The sequence below is a fragment of the Uranotaenia lowii genome, chromosome 1, assembly GCF_029784155.1.
Source record: "Uranotaenia lowii strain MFRU-FL chromosome 1, ASM2978415v1, whole genome shotgun sequence".
Classification (NCBI taxonomy): domain Eukaryota; kingdom Metazoa; phylum Arthropoda; class Insecta; order Diptera; family Culicidae; genus Uranotaenia; species Uranotaenia lowii.
Genome location: NC_073691.1, coordinates 75,361,798 through 75,381,762, shown reverse-complemented (window position 1 = coordinate 75,381,762; position 19,965 = coordinate 75,361,798). Strand labels below are relative to the sequence as shown.

The 19,965-nt window shown below is 37.9% G+C and overlaps 1 protein-coding gene across 3 annotated transcripts in view; it reads left to right on the top strand.

Moving 5' to 3' along the window:
* The window catches only part of LOC129753739 (katanin p80 WD40 repeat-containing subunit B1), a 53,626-nt gene extending 38,801 nt beyond the window's left edge, over positions 1-14,825 (top strand). Inside the window, exons 6-7 of one of the 3 annotated variants that reach the window (XM_055749600.1) lie at positions 11,191-11,473; positions 11,533-14,825. In XM_055749600.1, coding sequence (XP_055605575.1) covers positions 11,191-11,428 — 238 coding nt within the window. In that variant the 3' untranslated portion in view covers positions 11,429-11,473; positions 11,533-14,825. Of the gene's footprint in view, positions 1-11,190 lie in introns of all 3 variants that reach the window. The other 2 variants (XM_055749594.1, XM_055749587.1) reach the window with 2 other exon arrangements.
* Positions 14,826-19,965: the final 5,140 nt, after the last annotated feature.

Here is a 19,965-nt window from a genome sequence, read left to right as displayed (position 1 = left end):
ACTAAGTGCTAAATGACACAATGGAAGTATGTTGGCTATTGACATCCATGGTAAAATTTACCAGAGTATTGTTCACGATAACCAAAATATTATTCAAATGCGAAAAATGCTGCATATGGTAAAATTAAACCTCTTTTTTTTATTTAGGTTTATCACATTTTTTCTGGTTCGCATGGTAAAATTCACTAAAATTGTATTTATATCGACAAATTTTGAGCATGGTAAAATTAAACCTCTTTTTCATTTTAGTTTACCATATGTTTTTCTGGTTCGCATAGTAAAATTAACCAAAAGATCGTCAAAATAATCAATACTTTATTTATATCGACAAAACTAGCGCATGGTAAAATTAAACATTTTTATTTATTTCAGAATACCGTGATTTTTTTTCAGTGTATGTGGTACAGGATATTACAAAAAATAAAGACAAAACTTTGAAAATATTTTGACCATCGTATGAGAAAATCCTGACGAAATACAACAAATTAAACAACTACTAAATTATGACAAAACTTGACAATAAAATGACAAGAATATGACAGAACTATAATATAACATTTTATTGCAAATTTCTGCCATTTGTCATATTTTTTTAATTTTTTTTTAATACTTTGGCCATGACTTTGACATTTTATTGTCAAAGGTATAAAATTTTTGCTATATTTCAAGCATAAATTGCAGATTTGATGCATATTTAATTGCAATTTACTTAGGTTGAATGTTTAAAAAAAATAAGTCGTATGTGGTTCGGACTTCAGGATATAACAAAAAAAGGCAAACAATATTTAGAAAATCCCGATGAAAGTACTACACATTAAACAACTTCAAAATTATGACAAAAATTAACAATAAAATGACAAAAATATGACATGACTATAACCAAGTTTTGTCAATTTTTATCATAGTTTGTCACATTTGTCATATTTTTGTCGTATTTTTGTCATATTTTTATTTTATTTGTAATATTTTTTGTCTATATTTTTATCTTATTTGTAATATTTTTGTCAAAGTATTGTCAGACTTCTGTCGCTCCATAATATTGCCAATTGTTTTTTTTTTGGAGTTTTGTCATGTGAGTAAATTTTTTGGCATTATAATGTCATTTTTTTTAATAGTTATGTCATTTTTTCATTTTATTGTCAAATTCCTGCCATTTTTCATATTTTTTTTATCATGTCTTTGTCATTTTATGGTCCAAGTTATCAAATTTTTGCCATATTTTTCTCAATTTTTGTCATATTTTCATCACATTTGCCATGTTTTCGTTTTTTTTGTCATTGTCATGTTGTCATATTTATGCCATATTTTTATGATAATTTTGCTACATTTTTGTCATAGTTTTGAAAGATTTTTCATGCGATTTTCAGTCATTTACAAAATTGAGCGGAAGCCGCAATATTGGATTTCAAGATGGTACCATAGCGTAAGATAAATGGAGAAGGTACGTCAATGGTCACACAAATTGTGCAGCCAATGATTGAAATTGTGGTCATTTGTGGCGATTTGTGCGGGAAAATGAGAAGGTTTGAGTTAAAATGAGAGACACCAGTTCTTAGAGAGAGAGAAAATGTGCGAATTGTTGCAATTTGTGAAGCAGTTGTGGAATTTCGATCATCACCAGTCCAAATGCAAAGAATTCTCTCTCTATTGCAATTCGGTGTTCTGTACCAAGGAATTGAAATCAAGAGAGAATTCTTCGCATTTGGAGTGGTTATGATCAATATTCCACAACTGCTTTACAAATTGCAACAATTTGCAACAATTAGCACATTTTCACTCTCTCCGAGCATTGTTTTCTCTCATTTGAACTCAAACCTTCTAATTCTCTCTAACAAATTGCCACAAATTACCACAAATTCAATCATTGGCTGCACAATTTGTGTGATCATTGACGAATTTTCTCCCTTCATTCCAGTTCCCCGTTCTGTACCCTTAGAATGACTTCAATTTTTTAAGCTGTTTAAAAAAGCTTTGGTTTTGTAAAAAACTATCGTGTTTCTAATAAGTCATCATAAAATAAATCAAATTTCATATTCATTCTCAACTTTTTTTAAAATAATTTTCTGCACATGAGTTTTCATCATACGTAGGAGACGATTACCCTATTTAAAAATTGTTTAAAACTGGCCAAAGGTTTAAATAAATTTTCGATGATGAGCTTCTTCCACACCATCTTTAAATTATTACAACAGGAATACTTCAATCTATCCCTATAGCTTAAAAATCATTAAAACGAATAAAAAGACTTCCGACGGGATTTGAAATCGCTCTCCTGAATTCGATACACCCGTATTTTAATTCAGTTTCACTTAGTTAATATTATTTTCTTCATTTGGATTTATAACTGTTTATGTTTAGAATGGTTTTCCGCATTGTCATCGTTACATTTTTGTTTAAAGTTAATTTCCATGATTTCAAACAGTAACAGAATACTTCTTGTAGACCGTGGACTTTTTTTTCCAATTGCTCAAACAAAAAGAGCTCTAAGATTAATGAAATTTCGCAAGGACATGTCAATCTGTCCATCAACTTTGCCAGACATTTGATACCTACTACTCTCTGTTCCCTTGATGCGATTATGATCTCGTTTGAAGATACAACTCCGTTAATGTTTGTCATCTATTTTTTTTTGCTTCTATTCTACTTCCCAAAACTATACTCCTATACTTCATAGCATTTGTCCCGAATCTGCTGTCAATTTCTCAATGAATAAATGGGAGTACGCATTATAACAATCCTTAGAGCCTCCATTCAGGGCCAACGGCATCGGGATGGTAGAAAACAAGTTTTCTGTTCTATGCTCGAAAACCTTCCGAAAGCAGGAAACAAAAAATGTTTGTGTATACGGCGTGTATCAATTGGAAAATGAGCTACAATTTTGCGCCGGGTGCGAAAGCTGCTTGTTTATATCGTTGTTGCTGCTTTATTTATTATCCAACAACTCCGTCACTTTGGAAGTGACGTTCCGACAAGGGTCTCACCTCGGGAATATATAAGGGGTTCCCATTCAGTGTCGAATTTTGAAGTGCTCCTTGCGCGTACCTACTTTCCGATAAAGCCTCTCACAATACGAGGGATCGAAAGCGGGTCGGGCGAGATTTTTTTGGTTGCTTACTTTTCGAGAGGCGATGAGAGATTATTAGATTTTTTGTTGTTACTGATGATGGATAACGAAAGAACGTATCTATTACAACTTTCGTAGAGCAGCTAAATCGACTATAATGCAATGCGCAGAGTGGCCCAGTGATTGTTGAACCGGAAAACTACCGGCAGTCTGAAGGGGAGGAGATGTTGAACAAAAACGCTGTTATTATTGCCTAGGACCTCCCTGTTGTGGAGGGCTTGAAGGATTATTATTAGCATTTCCAGTTTTCAGTTCGGTAAACCGGAAATTGAATGGCAGCCATTTTAAATAATCTAGGCTAAATAAAAGGGAGTATGGCATTATGAAGCATATACTGTTACGATTCAAGAGAAGCAATAGAAATATGTATTCTAGTCCATTCAGAAACCAGTTAACAATTCTGTACTACTTTTAAAAAGTTGAATACTTGAATATTTAGTTATTTTCAATTGCCTTTGTAAGAAAATATGTTTTAGTGTGATTTTCATCAAAATTTTAGAAGTACAGTTTTACTCGAAAAGCAAATTTAAGTGAATCTATCGATAATGTCCCTGATTGACAGTTCTCATTTTCGGTTGATATTTATTGTAATCAAATTTTTTAATGTACCAACCCAATATATTTAAAGGAAATGGAAAACGAGCTTATATTGTATATTTTGTTTTCGTTTTCCTCTTAAGTTTCAAAAGCTAAGTTATAAATCACAATTCACATTTGTTTAGAATTGCCATATTTTACAGAGTAGAGAAAACACCAATCTTTCTCATGGTTTTCGAGAAGGTTGATTGGTATTTCAAAATTTTTAATTAAAATTATTCAACTAATGTTTCAATTCACAGTTTCGCTTACATTTCACAAAATATTTAAAATTTTTGAAAATTGATTTTTAACTACATATCTTTAAAGGCAACATATCAATCTCAAAGAAAAAACGGATCGCATATGAATGACATTAAGATTGATAAAACGGCAGATCTGTGTTGAACGTGTGAAAAGCTTACTTACTTACTTAATGGTCCTGCGTCGATTCTCCGGTGCATGGGGGCGTGGTAAAAGACCTCCACTGTTGACGATCCGGAGCCAGCGTCTTCACTTGGTCCCAGTCAAGACTCTCGTCGACAGTTCGTATTTCGGCGGCTAGGCTTCGCCGCACCGAGTTTCTGGGTCTGCCTCTTCTTCGATGCCTTCTGGATTCCAGAGCCTCTCTACAAATCTTTTCGCCGCGAGTGCCGAATCCATCTCCACTTACGTTCCCGAATCTCACAAATACTTGCAGTTTTCGCGGCGTCACCGCATATGTGCACCAAGTTTCGCACCCGTACAACTATACGGATTTGACGTTTGAGTTGAAGATTCGGATTTTAGTTCGTAGAGAGATTTGGCGTGAGCGCCAGATGTTCCGGAGACTTTAATCGGACTTTTCTAATCCGGGTTTTGATGTCTTTCTTGGTACCACCATCAGGCGTAATCTGGCTACCAAGATACTGGTTGCGCTCCACTTTCCCAACCTGTTGCCCAGCTACCACGAAATTGGAAGGATTTACTGTGTTGATTTCCATCGACTTGGTCTTTCCGACATTGATTTTGAGACCTGCTGCCTTGGAGCCTTCGGTAAGGTCGTCGAGTTTGCTCTGCATGTTTTGTTCTCTTTGGGCGGGCAAAACAATATCGTCAGCCAGGTCAAGGTCGTTTAGTTGCTCCATTGTCGAAGGATTCCATGGCAATCCTCGGTTTGGTCTACAGTAAATCGATCCAGTCAATATGTCATCCAAAGAGAATTACGAAACAGTAGCGGTGATAAGATTACAGCATTTACCAGGATTGGATCAGACAAGACACCTTCATGCAAGACCTTGTACGAAAATGCCTCGTACTGTGCTTCGATAAGATGGACTAGTTTCTCTGAGACTCCTCGTCGCCTTAGAGTCACACAAATGTTTTCTTGGTTCAATCGGTCGAATACTTTTTCGAAATTAACGAACACCAACAGAAGAGAGTACTGAAATTCGTTTATTTGTTCCAGTATGATTCGTAGCGTTGTGATGTGGTCCACACATGATCGACCGGATCGGAATCCAGCCCGTTGCCGTCGGAGGGTAGCGTCAATTTTCTTCTGGATCCTGTTCAGGATCACTTTGCAGAGTACTGTGAGGGTTGTACAGATCAACGTTATGCCTCGCCAGTTACCCCACTCTGTCACGACGTTTTCCTATCCAGGAGACAGTGGTAGATTCTCGGGACGGATTCGTGATTGCTAAAATTAACGGCATCTTTTTCTGTAACTGCTACGCTCCTCCACCAAGATGGACGATCGGGGAGTTCAACACAATGTTGGATGAACTCACTCATGAACTGACAGGAAGGTCCCCTGTAGTAGTAGGAGGAGACTTCAACGCTTGGGCGGTTAACTAGAGTTTACTAGAGTCTTTCACGACACTGAAGGTTGAGCTGTGCAACACTGGATCTATCAGCACCTATCGCAAGCATGGAATACTATACAGAACGTCAGTTATAGATTTCACCTTTGCGAGCCCATAATTAAAAACTGACATAAATTGGAAAGTGTGTGACGATAATCCGCACAGAGAGATCATCAAGGCTTCGTTACAGCGTAGAAGACCGAAATCCGGTGGCAGTAAGGCAACTGCCAGTCCATGAGCGGAGATGGAAGACAAAGCTTTCGATAAAGAAGTGTGCACCGAAGCTTTAAACATGTAGGAAGCATCGCAGGTCCATAATGCTGAGCAGCTGAAGAAAATGATGATAGCGGTGTGCGACATGACCATGCCCAGAAGGAATACAACAAAGTGGTGGCGACGACCAGCTTACTGGTGTACCTCAGAAATTGCTGAGCTTCGTACTAGCTGCCTAAAAGCCAGACGACGAGCTCAATGGGCAAGAAACGAAGCCGATAGAGAAACGAGAGAAGGTGCCGTTTATCGAGCAGCCAGGGTGGCACTTAAATGAGCTGTTAAAACAGGCAAAGAGAACTGCTACAGAGCGTTATGCCAGATCGTAGATGATAACCCATGGGGCTAAGCCTATAGAGTTGCACTGGCGAGATTCGGTGGCCCAAGGTCGCCGAACGAAAAGTGTCCGGAAAAACTGAAAGAGATCGTTGCACATCTTTTCCCGCAGCATGGCTCGAAGCAGTGGCCACTTTCCCCGTACGATGCGGGTGCCCACGACATCGACCCAGTAACGAACGAGGAACTTGTGGCTATCGCTAAGAAACTTGCGGTGAATAAGGCCCCTGGTACTCCTGGTACCCCTGGAAGGTAGCGGTACAAACCATTCCGGATACCTTCAAAGTGGTGCTACAAAAGTGTCTCGACGAGGGATCTTTTCTCAATTCTTGGAAAACGGCGAACTTGATATTACCACAGTGAACAGACGTACAAGCTCGAACAAAAAATCCCCCAAAAAGTGCGTAAAATTTCAAATGCTGACATTCAAAAAATACGTTAGAAATTGACTTGAAATAGTGCAATCTATTGTGCCGTTCAAAAGTTACAAATCAAATTTTCAGGTGGCCAGTTTTCGAAAAGGCCCAGCCAAAAGAAACAGAAAAATTGTTCAAAACTATCGTTGGAAATTTTACACAAGTTTCGTGGGCTAGCTTGTACGTCTGTTCTCTGTGATATTACTACCGAAACCTGGGAAACCCCCAGGGCATCCATGATCGTACAGACGCATTAGATCACCATAAAACCGAAGTTCTACTCGTGACCAATAAAAGAGTTGTGCCACACATGGAGATTACTGTTGGAGGACACACGACATCTTCGAAACAGCAGCTGAAATATGTACCTTGGAGTAATGGTCGACAATCGCTAAGGCTTTGGTGCGCATGTCAAATACTGTTGTGAAAGTGCCTCAAAAGTCATAGATTCATTGGCCTGGATTATGCAGAACTGCCATGGTCCAAAGAGTAACAAGAAACGTCTCGCTGCGAGGAGCGTGGCACTGTCGAAACTACGATACGGAGGAGCTGCCAGGAGCTCCGCGACAGAGGTAGAGCGCAACAGAACCAAATTACGGAGCACACATCGGCTGATAGCCATGCGAGTTTCCTGTGCATACAGGACCATATCAGCAGATTCAGCTTTAGTCATCGCGGGCTAACCCCAATCGACATAACTCTGGCGGAAGATATGGAGTGTTACAAAGCAAGAGCTTTGTACGTAAAATTCAACGAGCAACGTCAATGTTCAAGTGGCAGGAGCAATGGGACGCATCGAACAACGCAAGATGGACGCATAGGCTAATCCCGCGACTTTCAGACTGGGTAAATCGAAAATATGGAGAGGTCAACTCCTACCTGACGCAGTTCCTTTCGGGTCATGGATACTTTAAGCAATACCTTCATCGGTTTAAGCTTATCAGCTCGCCTTATTGCCCGGAATGCGTAGATACGGACGAATCGGCAAAAATTGATCGCTAAAAATGTTGAGAGTGAAATGTGTCGCGACGAACAGTCGTGGCGTGCTATAGTCGACGAAATTTCGGAAATCATGCGTGATCTTATCAGGGAATCAAAAAATCGTTATCTTTCGTTAGAACTTGCCGATGAAAACACCCGTGAAGGAGATTTTCATCCACCAGTGTACTGTACTCATACTCATCATTAACAAATTTGCTCTCGATTAGTTTTGCATTCCGATTCAAACTTATCGGTAAGTGTAACGTTAAGGATAAGTTCTCCCTTCCTCGCAAGTAGTAAAAAGAGAAAATTGGTCATTTTGTGCATTCAGATTTATTTGTTTAATTCAATAGATGGTTTCGTTTATTTAAGCTCCGATTGTAACTTGCGACCCGTCTAGTGAATGGGTTTTGCTTGGAGGTGACAAAATTAGTGTTAGCAGATCGCTAGTACAAGTTTCTAGTGCTAGTACCGCGAGAAATTAGATTAGCCCAGATTTCAACTTGCGACCCCTCTAGTGAAAGTGTTTGACTTGTAGGTGACGAAAAATATTGTCGCGAGATCGCTAGTACAAGCTACTAGTGTTAGTACCGCAAGAAATCAGTTTAGCTCAGATTTCAACTTTTGACCGGTCAAGTGAAAGGGTTTGACTTGTAGGTGACGAAAAATATTGTCGCGAGATCGCTAGTACAAGCTACTAGTGTTAGCACAGCGAGTAATTAGTTTAGCTCCGATATCAACTTTCGACGCCTCTCGTGAAAGGGTTTGACCTGTAGGGACGACAACTAGTGTCGTGAATCCGCTAGTACAAGCTTCTAGAGTTAAAACCGACAGAAAATAAGTTAGCTCGATTTGAACTTGCGACCCGATTATTAAAAATTGATGAGAATTTATTTAAGCAGTTTCTTGATACAAGCTTGTACAACTTAGTACTAGTGGATTATTTCTACCAGTAATGACACTAGTAACTTGGTCAAGCGAACTCACGTTTCAAATTTTTGTCACCTAGATTTCAAAGCCTTTCACTTGACCGGTCGAAAGTTGAAATCGGAGCTAAACTAACTAGTTTAAACTAACTACGATTACAACGAGAAACTTCTCGCGGTACTAACATTAGTAGCTTGTACTAGCGATCTCGCGTAACTATTTCTCGTCATTTACAAGTCAAACCCTTCCACTTGACCGGTTGAAAGTTGAAATCGGAGTTAAACTAATTTCTCGCGGTACTAACACTAGTAGCTTGTACTAGCGATCTCGCGACACTATTTTTCGTTATCTACAAGTCAAACCCTTTCACTTGACCGGTCGAAAGTTGAAATCGTCGTTAAACTATTTTCTCGCGGTACTAACTCTAGTAGCTGGTACTAGCGATCTCGCGAGACTATTTTTCGTTACCTACACGTCAAACCCTTTCACTAGAGGGGTCGCAAGTCCTTATCGAAGCTAAACTAATTTCTCGCGGTACTAACACTAGTAGCTTGTACTAGCGATCTCGCGACACTATTTTTCGTTATCTACAAGTCAAACCCTTCCACTTGACCGGTTGAAAGTTGAAATCGGAGTTAAACTAATTTCTCGCGGTACTAACACTAGTAGCTTGTACTAGCGATCTCGCGACACATTTTTTCGTCACCTATTACTAGTTACCAGAACCCCCAAACATTGATTTATCATCGCGACGAGCGCTTTCTTTAGACATTACGCCCGAGAATTTCAAAATTTACCTATCTATTTAACTATTTCAGTTAGCCTTTTCTGCTGATGTCATAATCGATTCAGTCGGTTTGCTTCAGTGTGAGCATTTTAAAATTTTTTCATCTGTTGGTGGACCGTCGGAGACAAAATAATGTGTAGCGAGTTATCTTTAGCGTCAAAGGAAACAGATGAGAAGTAATCGCTTTCTCATATTCATCGCTAAGTGTATCACAAGGGATAAATCAGTTATCAGTATCAGATCAGTTGGATTTGCTTCCCTGGACCTGGTACATGCCTGCTCAGTTCCGACTTTTGCCTTTCTCCGATCATCGACCATCCTCCTAGATTCATCCGACATCCATTCACTTCTTCTTCCACAAACTTTACCGAGAATACCATGACTCGTCGTGATAAAGGCATTCTTGATTCCACACCACTGTTTTTCGACTGTTCCGTCTGTCAGCAATTCCGAGGATCGGAATCTCTGAATTCCCGACTTTCTCTTCGTGTCGTTGGACACGTGCAACTCTCAGTTGTATCCAGCCATAGACAAGGTGATGGTCAAATGCTATATCTGCGCTTCGTTTGTTGCGGACATCAAGAAGGCCCCTTTTTCAATTTCGGCTGATGCAGATGTGTTCAATTTGATTTTCTGTCCGGCCATCTCGGGATATCCAAGTGACATTATGTGCTGGTCGATGGGGAAGTGCGATTCACCGATCACCATGTTGTTGTTGCCACAAAATTCTACAAACAGCTCTCCGTTTTCGCTCATCTGTCCAAGACCATGTCGCCCCATGATGCGCTCAAGGTCCTGATTATCAGAGCCAATCTTTGCGTTGAAGTCATTTAAGTGGATTTGAATGTCACTCTTCGGAATTTTCTCACGCTGTTCAGTTGACTGTAAAAATGCTCTTTCTCCTGCAAATTGGCAACGTCAGTTGGCGCATAAGACTGGACCATTGTAAGGTTTCTAACCCGTGTTCTGAATCTGGCTACGATTATTCTTTCGTTTATCGGTTCCCATCTAATGAGGGCCGCTTAGGCCTGCGGGCTTAACAGGAAACCAACTCCTCGTTCCCGAGAAGCATGTTCTCCTCGTATGCCAGAGTAAAGCAGAACTTGCCCGGACTGTGTTTTCTGTTCTCCAGTGTTAGGCCAACGGACTTCGCTCAGTCCCAGAATTTCAAGCTTGAGGCGGCTAGCTTTTCTAGCAAGTTGTGCCAGGTTGCCTTGTTGGGCAAAGATTAAAATGTTCCAAGTTCCAATTCGTATCCGTGTTTTCATGCTAAAAGTCGTCGCCAAAGTTCCATGTCGAATGGTAAACGAAAAAAAATCGCTTCCAACAGGAATCAAACTCGAGCCTTCTGATTACCAACATACTGAATCGTCAAATGTAAACTAGACAAGCTGTAGCTCTATAATTCAGTTGACTTCATCGACTTGAACTCGCTGCTATATTCTACGGCAGAAAACGCTCATCATGCCCCAATCAATGGTTCTCTGTTCGCCCCGAGTCAACAAGTTATGGTAAAAACGCGTTTTAAAATTGATTACAGTGAAAAATAAAAAAAAATAATGATAGTGAAAATTAAGGAACAATGTGTACATCATGTTGCATTGCGTACATGATACATAAATCAAGATGATTTAACGATCATAATAGCTTATTTTTCGGAGCTTAAAATTTATAATATTTTTTTTACTTGAGAATCTAATAGATTTTTTTAAATATGTGTGTAAAGATGATATGTGTGTGGAGATTCCCTTTTTTATGATAGATCATTACAAAACTGTTCCTCGTGAAAATTTATTTGAGAAAATTCGTATTTCCTTAGAAAATAGAGGTGCCCAATTCGCCCCGGGTGCTCGTTATGCCCTAATCTCCCCTATAATTCAATATCCTGCAATTCGCATGAAATTTTTTTTTTCTTTTTTCTCCTTTTAGTCATTGCACCCGCGCCTGCGATATGCTCCGGGTCATTCTGACGACGTTTTTGGTGGTGATCCGCGAGAACACCGATCCGTGGGGCGCTTGCACGATCGGCGTCGACGTCAGCCGGGAGGAACGCGTCAGCAAATGCATGGAATGCAAAACGTGGCTGCTGAGGATACGGACCCTGCCGGAGAATCCCAAAATCGGCACCAACCTGCAGCAACTCCAGAACATGATGGTCGATCTGTGAAACTACTGCTGGTAGGAACCGGACGAATTCGACTGCCACGGACCGGTGAGCAATAGTTTGTTTGTTTGTTTTTTCTTCTTCTTCTAATTCGTCTTTGAAGTTAGTTTTAATTATTCCAATTTGTTGAAATCAATCGAAAATTGTGGGATCGATTTGGGGCGTTCCAGCTTTCGTCACACGGTGACGGAGCGAAATGCCGGACGATAATCAAATAAAACTACAACAACACCGCTAACGCCACTAATTTATTATTGTAACTAGGCCCCGAGCGCAATTCGTACCGGAAACTGTACAATTTTATCATCATTTTTAATTCTCTGGTTTTAACTGTGTTTACGAAGCGTTAGGATAACGAATATAATTTTAAATTTATTGCAAAATTACGAGCGAAAATTTAGCAAATAAACATAAAAAAAAACAAACACACAACGCTAACGCATGCCCATCAACCCTGAATACAGATTAATAATAAGACTGAAAAATTTTAATCGAGAGATCATCCTAATACGATTAATCTAGCATTGATAGCGGTTTTTTAATTCGACGCAACCTTAACGGCTAGTTTCCTAATTGAAAAAGATTAACCAAAATCATAAAAACTAACTAAAAAGATAAGCATTTGATTAATCATTAAAGCTTGGCGAGTACCAAGCCTGCCAATCGATGCCGATCGATTGGATTATCTAAAAATCGGATACGTCACTAATATACATAATTGGATTGAGACGCAACTACAGCGGTGATGAACAGAGTGCTTTAAAAAGGCCGACAAAAATTGATTGTGATTAACCATTTGAAGATTTTGTTTTTAAATTCTCAACGAAAATAGGGCAAGGAAAAACTGACTAACAACATCCTCACATGGATACGAAATCCCGAAAAAAAAGTGCATTTAATCATCAAACACCGTAACATTCTGCAAATATATGTCATCATCAACAACGGGCCCATACCTAAATTAATTTGACACTAATCGAATAACTAGAAAAGTATTTTTTCAATCCCGATGGCATCGTTTTGGATTTTTTTTGTTTACCGGTTTGAGATCTTTTGGATTTTTCTGAAAATTGATATTATAGGAACTCAAAACGATTTAGGCAACTAATCCAAACGAGCTGCTGTCATAAACTTTCCCTAACCAGTATCCCTTTGAAACAATAGTTTGATCTTAAATTTCCCAGTATTAGGTTCGGTTTTTTTCGGATAACATTTCATTTCGTTTGTTGACTTGACTGACTCAAAACGTGTCTTGCACTGTCTTTTGATACATTTTGTTCCAGAGAGATGCACTCATCTGTGTAGATCAATGTATCCATTCCCGTTTTATTTGAACTCAACGTCTTAGTCGTGAGTTTAGGACCTTTAATTAGTATTTTCCTTAGTTTGAGAATGAAGCAGTCTTTCTTCCTGTGAATGTGTAGAAATAACACTCCTTAACCTGTACAAATACCCGTAGAATAAGAACGCGCTATAACCGATGCCAGGCGGAAAAAGACGTCTAGGCGCAGAGAAAATGACAATAGATTTAATCCAAAACTTGGCAATCAACTTTCATCCTTTTTCCATCATGCATTTTCGAGTAATTCGTACCGTCCGGTTGATTGTTTACAGCAATAGGTGTCTAGAAAATTACCATATCTACATCATAGATTGTGTATTGTGAAAAATGACTTAGAAAACAGCAAATCTAGACTTCAGCCATAACTGACAGAGGAGCTTTTTTTTTGGTTTCGTTTATAGTCGTTTTACCATCTTTATGGCATTCGCGACTTTATCAACGTTACAGTTGGCAGATCGTTATTGAAAAACTTATCCGGTACAACTGTGTTCGATGTTTGCTCTTGGGCTCGAACTCGCGGACATCGGCACAGGAGACAACAGACTTGCCAACTGAGCTATATCACAAGCCCCTGACAGAGGAGCCCTATCAAGTTTGTGTTTGCGAATGAAGGGTGTTAAGAAAAAACTATTCCTACTACGAAACCAAGTTCAATAAACGCAAATTATGAATTCCTCTGTTTGAAGTTCAATTCATACAGAATGAAGACAAAAGAGTTACCCGATCTGTCCTTTAATTTATTTTCTAAAAATTTGGTTCTTTTGTCTAGGTGAGCTTTTCTGAATACTTTATTCAACGTACATGTAACTTGAATTTTCCTTCATTTTCTTTTGTCTGATAACTGTTTTTCTTGAAATTTTGAAATTTGGACTAAAATTTCAGAATGATTGCGTGTTTAAATGGTTCATATCCATGGGTTCCATCTAGACGTTGTTCACAGCAAACCATTCCTCTTTGTTTTGATGCCATTTTCACATCTAAAAAAATAACAAGGTCAAAATCAAACAGTCGGTGAAATACGCGTCCTTGAAATCTAGTTTGTTTAAGTTTTCTAAATGCACATGAAAAAATATCAATTTTCAATTGCTCAATTTCTAAGCATAACATTGTTTATCTGTATTTGGTCTTATTTTGTTTTTCGAGTTTTTCATTGTTTTAAAATAAATCTACAGATGTCCGCAAAAACACCTAGCGTTGAAACTTACTCAATTTGACGGTACAATAACAATAGTTCAACCATATTCTAATGTCGATAGCTAACCACAAGCGCTGTAAATAACTTGCACCAAAATCCTTCCATTAAACATATTTTATATATCACATCTCTGCTCACCCATTTGTTCATTGATGCATCCATCCATGAGCAACAGTTCCATTGAAAAACACACAAACTATTAGCTAAGACTAGTGATTTTTAGCCCAAAGTAACACCCCCAAAAAACAAACTACACGCAAATGTAGTGCGTGCGTTGAGCATCGAAGCAAAGCAAGTGCACGATCGAGCTAAAATAGATAAGTTTGCTAAGCCCTAACATGCTAAAACATAATGAACTAATCTGAAACAACAGAAAATTCAAGTGCCTTCAAGAAGTAATAATAAAAAAACTGGACGAAAAAAATGCAATGCAAATCATGACTAGAACACTATTTGAAGCTCTAAGCAGAAAACAAATATTTTTACAGAACAACAATAGAAAAGTAAAAACTCACAGTTTTTTTTAATACTACACAAATTTAGTAGGAAAGCAATGCATTTAAAATGGAAGCAAATTTGTTGGCGAAAGAAACATAACCATAAAGTGATAAAACAGTGAATTGGATCTCGTTCTATCATTAGGTTTATTATTGAAAAACAAACAATGATATCAAGTTTATGAACGAGAATCAATAAAAGTTTATGCACCCGCTATCAAATACCATTGGCAATTCGTTTTATTTTCGATTGCGATGAAGAAAGAGAATTGTTTGAAGGCAGAGAAAAAAAACACGAGGAAACATTTGCTATTTATTGTAAACACACAGCAATACAAACAAAATCAACACAAACACACTAAAACTGCGAATAAAAATTAAAAAAAAAATACAAATTTTAAACAATGAGCGCAAGTTTAATGATCCGAAATAAATCCTGCAGTGTAAGTTACGATCAAACTACGCGTCATCATCTTCTTACCTATCTAGCTATATATCCCATTTCGTTGGGAATCTTCACCAAATATGATTATGATGTCCAAAGTCAAACACAATCGGCGTTTTTCGAGTGGAACGATTTCGGAACGGTGTAATCGGATTAGATCAGAAATGTTGCCGACGGCGCGGCGCATAGTGTAGCATATGCCCGGGGGGTTCTTTTCTTGCCTTTATGTAAACACGGAAGCGGAAAATGCTGCACATGGTGGTTCTGGGGTGCCGGAAGGTCTGAAAGAATTAGTTTAGTTAGAAGATTTTAGACATTCGGATTAAAAAAAACCTTGTTGTGTCTCAGGTTGTTGCAGCACTTTTATCCAGCTTAACGATTGATTCATAAATTCACTCTTTCAAATTTCACACATTCTAATTTTGTTCTCGGATTTTTTAACAATATGCGCAGAACTGAATTGCATGTCAACATTGCGGAAGCAAGGTCAGGCCAGAACAATGGTGGGCTTGTATGATGACGATAAAGAGGAACAAGGCGTTTTTCGATGCATTCCTTGCGATAATTTTCACCATTGATGGTACCTGTTGTGAAATATGGCGAACTTCTTTCTCCGCAAGAGCATATAGCTTGCCAAACAAGCACTTTTTTGCTAAACTTTTCGATTTCAATGGATCGCTTATCATGAGGTACCTCCTTACCAACAATTGCGTTGAAAAATTGCGGCCCAGGAAGAGCGGCTATATTCAGTTTCATCAAAATGGAACGGTGACTTTGCTTCTTCAAAATCGTATCCAGTCTCCGACATCGCTACTTCGCTCGTTCGTGCTATTCCGCGCTCCGTTTAGGATGTCTCTGCTTCCTGTAGGTCTTAATGTGGTTTCTTTGTTTTATGTTTTGGACGGTCCCAACGGAAATTTTCAGTTTCTTGGCAATTCTTCGAACAGAGTTGTGTTCATGTGACAACAAAAGCTTAACACATTTCTTCTCGTTTTTTGAATTAACTGTGCCTCTTCTGGTTTCGGATCTTGGCAAATCTTCAAGAGTATGGTGCTCTCCAAACTTCCTGATGATTTGATAAACCGCAGACTTCGATCGTTTCACAAGCTTTGCAATATTTCTACACGATAGTCCATCTGAGCAGTACTTTTGAATTATAAAAACACGGGTTTCTTTATCAATTCGTCCGAGTTGAAGAAATCCAGTCGCTTTCTCACAAAAAAAATATGTCAGTGCTTTGTCAACAAACTTTTATACACGATGAAACCAGTTTCATCAAATTTAGGTTAAACGTCAACTTTTTATCATAACATCTAGGTGTCCGTTTTGTAAAATGAACACTCCTTAGGCAACGTCAAAGCAACATACTAAGAGCAAACGCACCAATACGGGAGTATACGCGGCCCGATTTTGCTCATTTCAGCGGACCGATTTTGGTATACACACCCTTTCGCGCACCGGGTGGAAGCATATTATTTTTAAATTGTGCATTGCACTGAGAAAACTTAACAGAAAATTTTAAATTAAATTTACTGATCGAATAAATTTTCGGAGTCGATAGTTTTTTCGCTTCAATTTCGGTTATTATCATTTTTTTTATTAATAACACTAGTTTACAAAATTTTTAAAAAATCGTGAACTTGATTAACTGACCAACATTTTCAATGTAAAATTGGGCGCTGAATCCGAAAATGAAATTCAAAAAAATCTCAGTAGAACCGTTTTTGAGTTATGCTCCAAATATGAAATTTCGAAAAAATTAAAAAAGTTCTTGTACTTAGATTAAAATATCTCGGACGGCATAACAGTAATTTGAAATCCCTCTTTTGTATATTGAAGGTGAATAAAATTTCTATCGATCATCTAAACACTGTTTTTGCGTTTGACCAACAGTATTGCTGATATTAGTGACTTTATGAGAAAAAAAATTATAAAAAACGCATTTTTTAAGAGAAAATTTTGTTTCAACGAAAGTTTTAGACTCAATGGTAGCATTTAAAAAATCTGGTTTTCTTTTGCGCTTAAATGTCAATTTAAAACAAAGATTTCAAGTGGTTATTTATCAAAATCGGATGAAAATTGAAGAAGTTATGGCTACTTTACCATAACAGTATTTTTTTTTGTAGTTTTTAATAATTTAACGAACCGCAGTACACTTATCATAGTATAGGAAGAATGAAACATGATAAATCTCACTCGCTCCAAGTCAAAATTATTTATTAGCTTACCAGAAGGTTACATGTCAAGTTTCAGGAAGATCTGACCATAGGAAGGGGTTGCTTAAGTCTCAAACGTGAATAAATTTTTGAGGTAATTTGCCCGGAAAGAACGAAAAATACTGGTTTTTCATCAATAACTTTTTTCATCACAAGTTGATTGTTTTTTATGGTTAATTTTCTTAAAGCCTAAGTTGAGACAAATATTTCACCCGAAGACTGTAACTCGATTGGATTTGAAACAAAAAAGTTATTGCGGTTCAAAGGCCGCAAATTTTGTCCAACACGCAATGAGTACTTTTTACGCATTGCGTTTTATACGACAATTTTCGACCAAAATACAATCTTTGAACCGCAATAACTTTTTTGTTTCAAATCCAATCGAGTTACAGTCTTCGGTTGAAATATTTGTCTCAACTTAGGCTTTAAGAAAACCAACCATAAAAAACAATCAACTTGTGATGAAAAAAGTTATTGATGAAAAACCAGTATTTTTCGTTCCTTTCGGGCAAAATACCTCAAAAATGTATTCACGTTTGAGACTTAAGCAACCCCTTCCTATGGTCAGATCTTCCTGAAACTTGCCATGTAACCTTCTGGTAAGCTAATAAATAATTTTGACTTGGAGCGAGTGAGATTTATTATGTTTCATTCTTCCTATACTATGATAAGTGTACTGCGGTTCGTTAAATTATTAAAAACTGCTAAAATTACAGTTATGGTAAAGTAGCCATAACTTCTTCAATTTTCAACCGATTTGGATAAATAACCACTTGAAATCTTTGTTTTAAATTGACATTTAAGCGCAAAAGAAAACCAGATTTTTTAAATGCTACCTTTGGGTCTAAAACTTTCGTTGAAACAAAATTTTCTCTTAAAAAATGCGTTTTTTATATTTTTTTTTCTCATAAAGTCACTAATATCAGCAATACTGTTGGTCAAACGCAAAAACAGTGTTTAGGTGATCGATAGAAATTTTATTCACCTTCAATATGCAAAAGAGGGATTTCAAATTACTGTTATGCCGTCCGAGATATTTTAATCTAAGTACAAGAACTTTTTTATTTTTTTCGAAATTTCATATTTGGAGCATAACTCAAAAACGGTTCTACTGAGATTTTTTTGAATTTCATTTTCGGATTCAGCGCCCAATTTCACATTGGAAATGACCTTCAGTTTACTGAGTTCAAAAATGCTGTAAACTAGTGTAATTAATTATTATTATGCATAGCGATTGTTGGAGGTTATTCGACGGGTTAACTGCTATCCGTTATGTGACGCCAAAGTCGACATGCTGGTTGAAGATGCCATACAGCAGCAACAGGGCCACGCAGTTTCGAGCGACCAGCAACCGGGTCAGGTTGTGGATGCAGCAAGAACTTCTGTGCAGTTGCAGCCGGAATCATCCGAAATTCAGCGGAACTTGCGCGAAATATGCCAGCTGCTGTGGAGTTCCACGATCAAACAGGAGGTTTTCCGCCGCTGGTCCAAGACTTTGGCTTCAGTGAGTCGAAACCGTTTTCCCTGGTGCAGCGCAGCGAGAAGGAGGATTGTATGCGTCATTGCCCCGGTTCAAACCTATCCGCTAAAGATACTGCTCATGGCCCCGGTCAGACGGTGAAGTTTTTTCTTCTATCTGCTGCGTACTTTTCCAAGCTGTACGGAGGGTAGAAAAAAATTAAAAAAATCGCTAAATAAACAGTTTTATCACTTACCTTCATCGCTTAAGTCGTTGTTGTTCGATGCTGGTCAATTGCAAGTTCTGCACTGTTCAAAATTATGCTAATTCCGACGACCCACTCGGCTGTAAAGAACAAACCCTGGGCCACCGATTCCGAGGACCTAAATTTTCACCTCTTTCGAGTCAGCACAGAATACTTCCAAAATGGCTCTATATAATCTTCGACACATTTCCGATCCCCCCGCGAACAAAATTCCGTCCGCACATTCGACCGTGTCAAAAGAAGAGCCACAATTACTTAATTAATTAACAAATTGTTTACCAAAATTACAAAATTTTAATAAACATCGTTTGTTGAACTTAGCCTTAAATGGTAGATTTTTTTCAGTGCATGTTTGCTCTCGCCCCTTTCTAGTGAGCAAATTTTGTAATTTTGTCGGTCTCGACAGCAACGGCCCTATTTTGCTCACCCTCATACTAACCCCCGGTGCGGTATGAGAGTGATTAAACGCGTGAGCATTTTCACTATACTCGCGATTGCTGCGGATGCCCTAACGTCTCGAATATAAGAATCTTTAAAAATAATAAAATTATCAATTTGAGAATCATTATCAGTTCTGGAAACACTGTGCCTATTTTTTATATATAAAAGTAGTGTGGCCCTAGATCTTTTTAAAAAACAACAGATATTTTCTTTTTTTTTTTTTAAATAAGGGAACAAAGTCTGAATCAAAGCAGTCGAAAGATTCTCTAAATTCAACCATTTCGGGATGAATAAACCTACTTGGTTTAAAATCCCTGAGAAAAAAGGAAAAAAAAAACTTTAATTCAACCACGGTTTAAGAAAAGTTCAGTTTTCGGTATTTCAATAGCAACTTCCGGTTGAAATCAATCGGAATTGCTCACTGAAGAGTAAGTTTCTATCGAAATACAGGAATCTGAACTGGTGGTTGCATTAAAGGGAAATTAAACGTGGTTGCATTAAAGGGAATCTTACAATTGCTTTTATTCAGCAGTATCAAATATTAGCACGTGTCATTTTTTCCATGATTTTGACACACAAACTTTTTTTTATTGAAAATGTAGGGTCAAACAGTCTTCTACAAAGTTGCAGCCAATAACTTTTAAAGCAACTTTGTCGAAGACATCAAATTCATATGACGA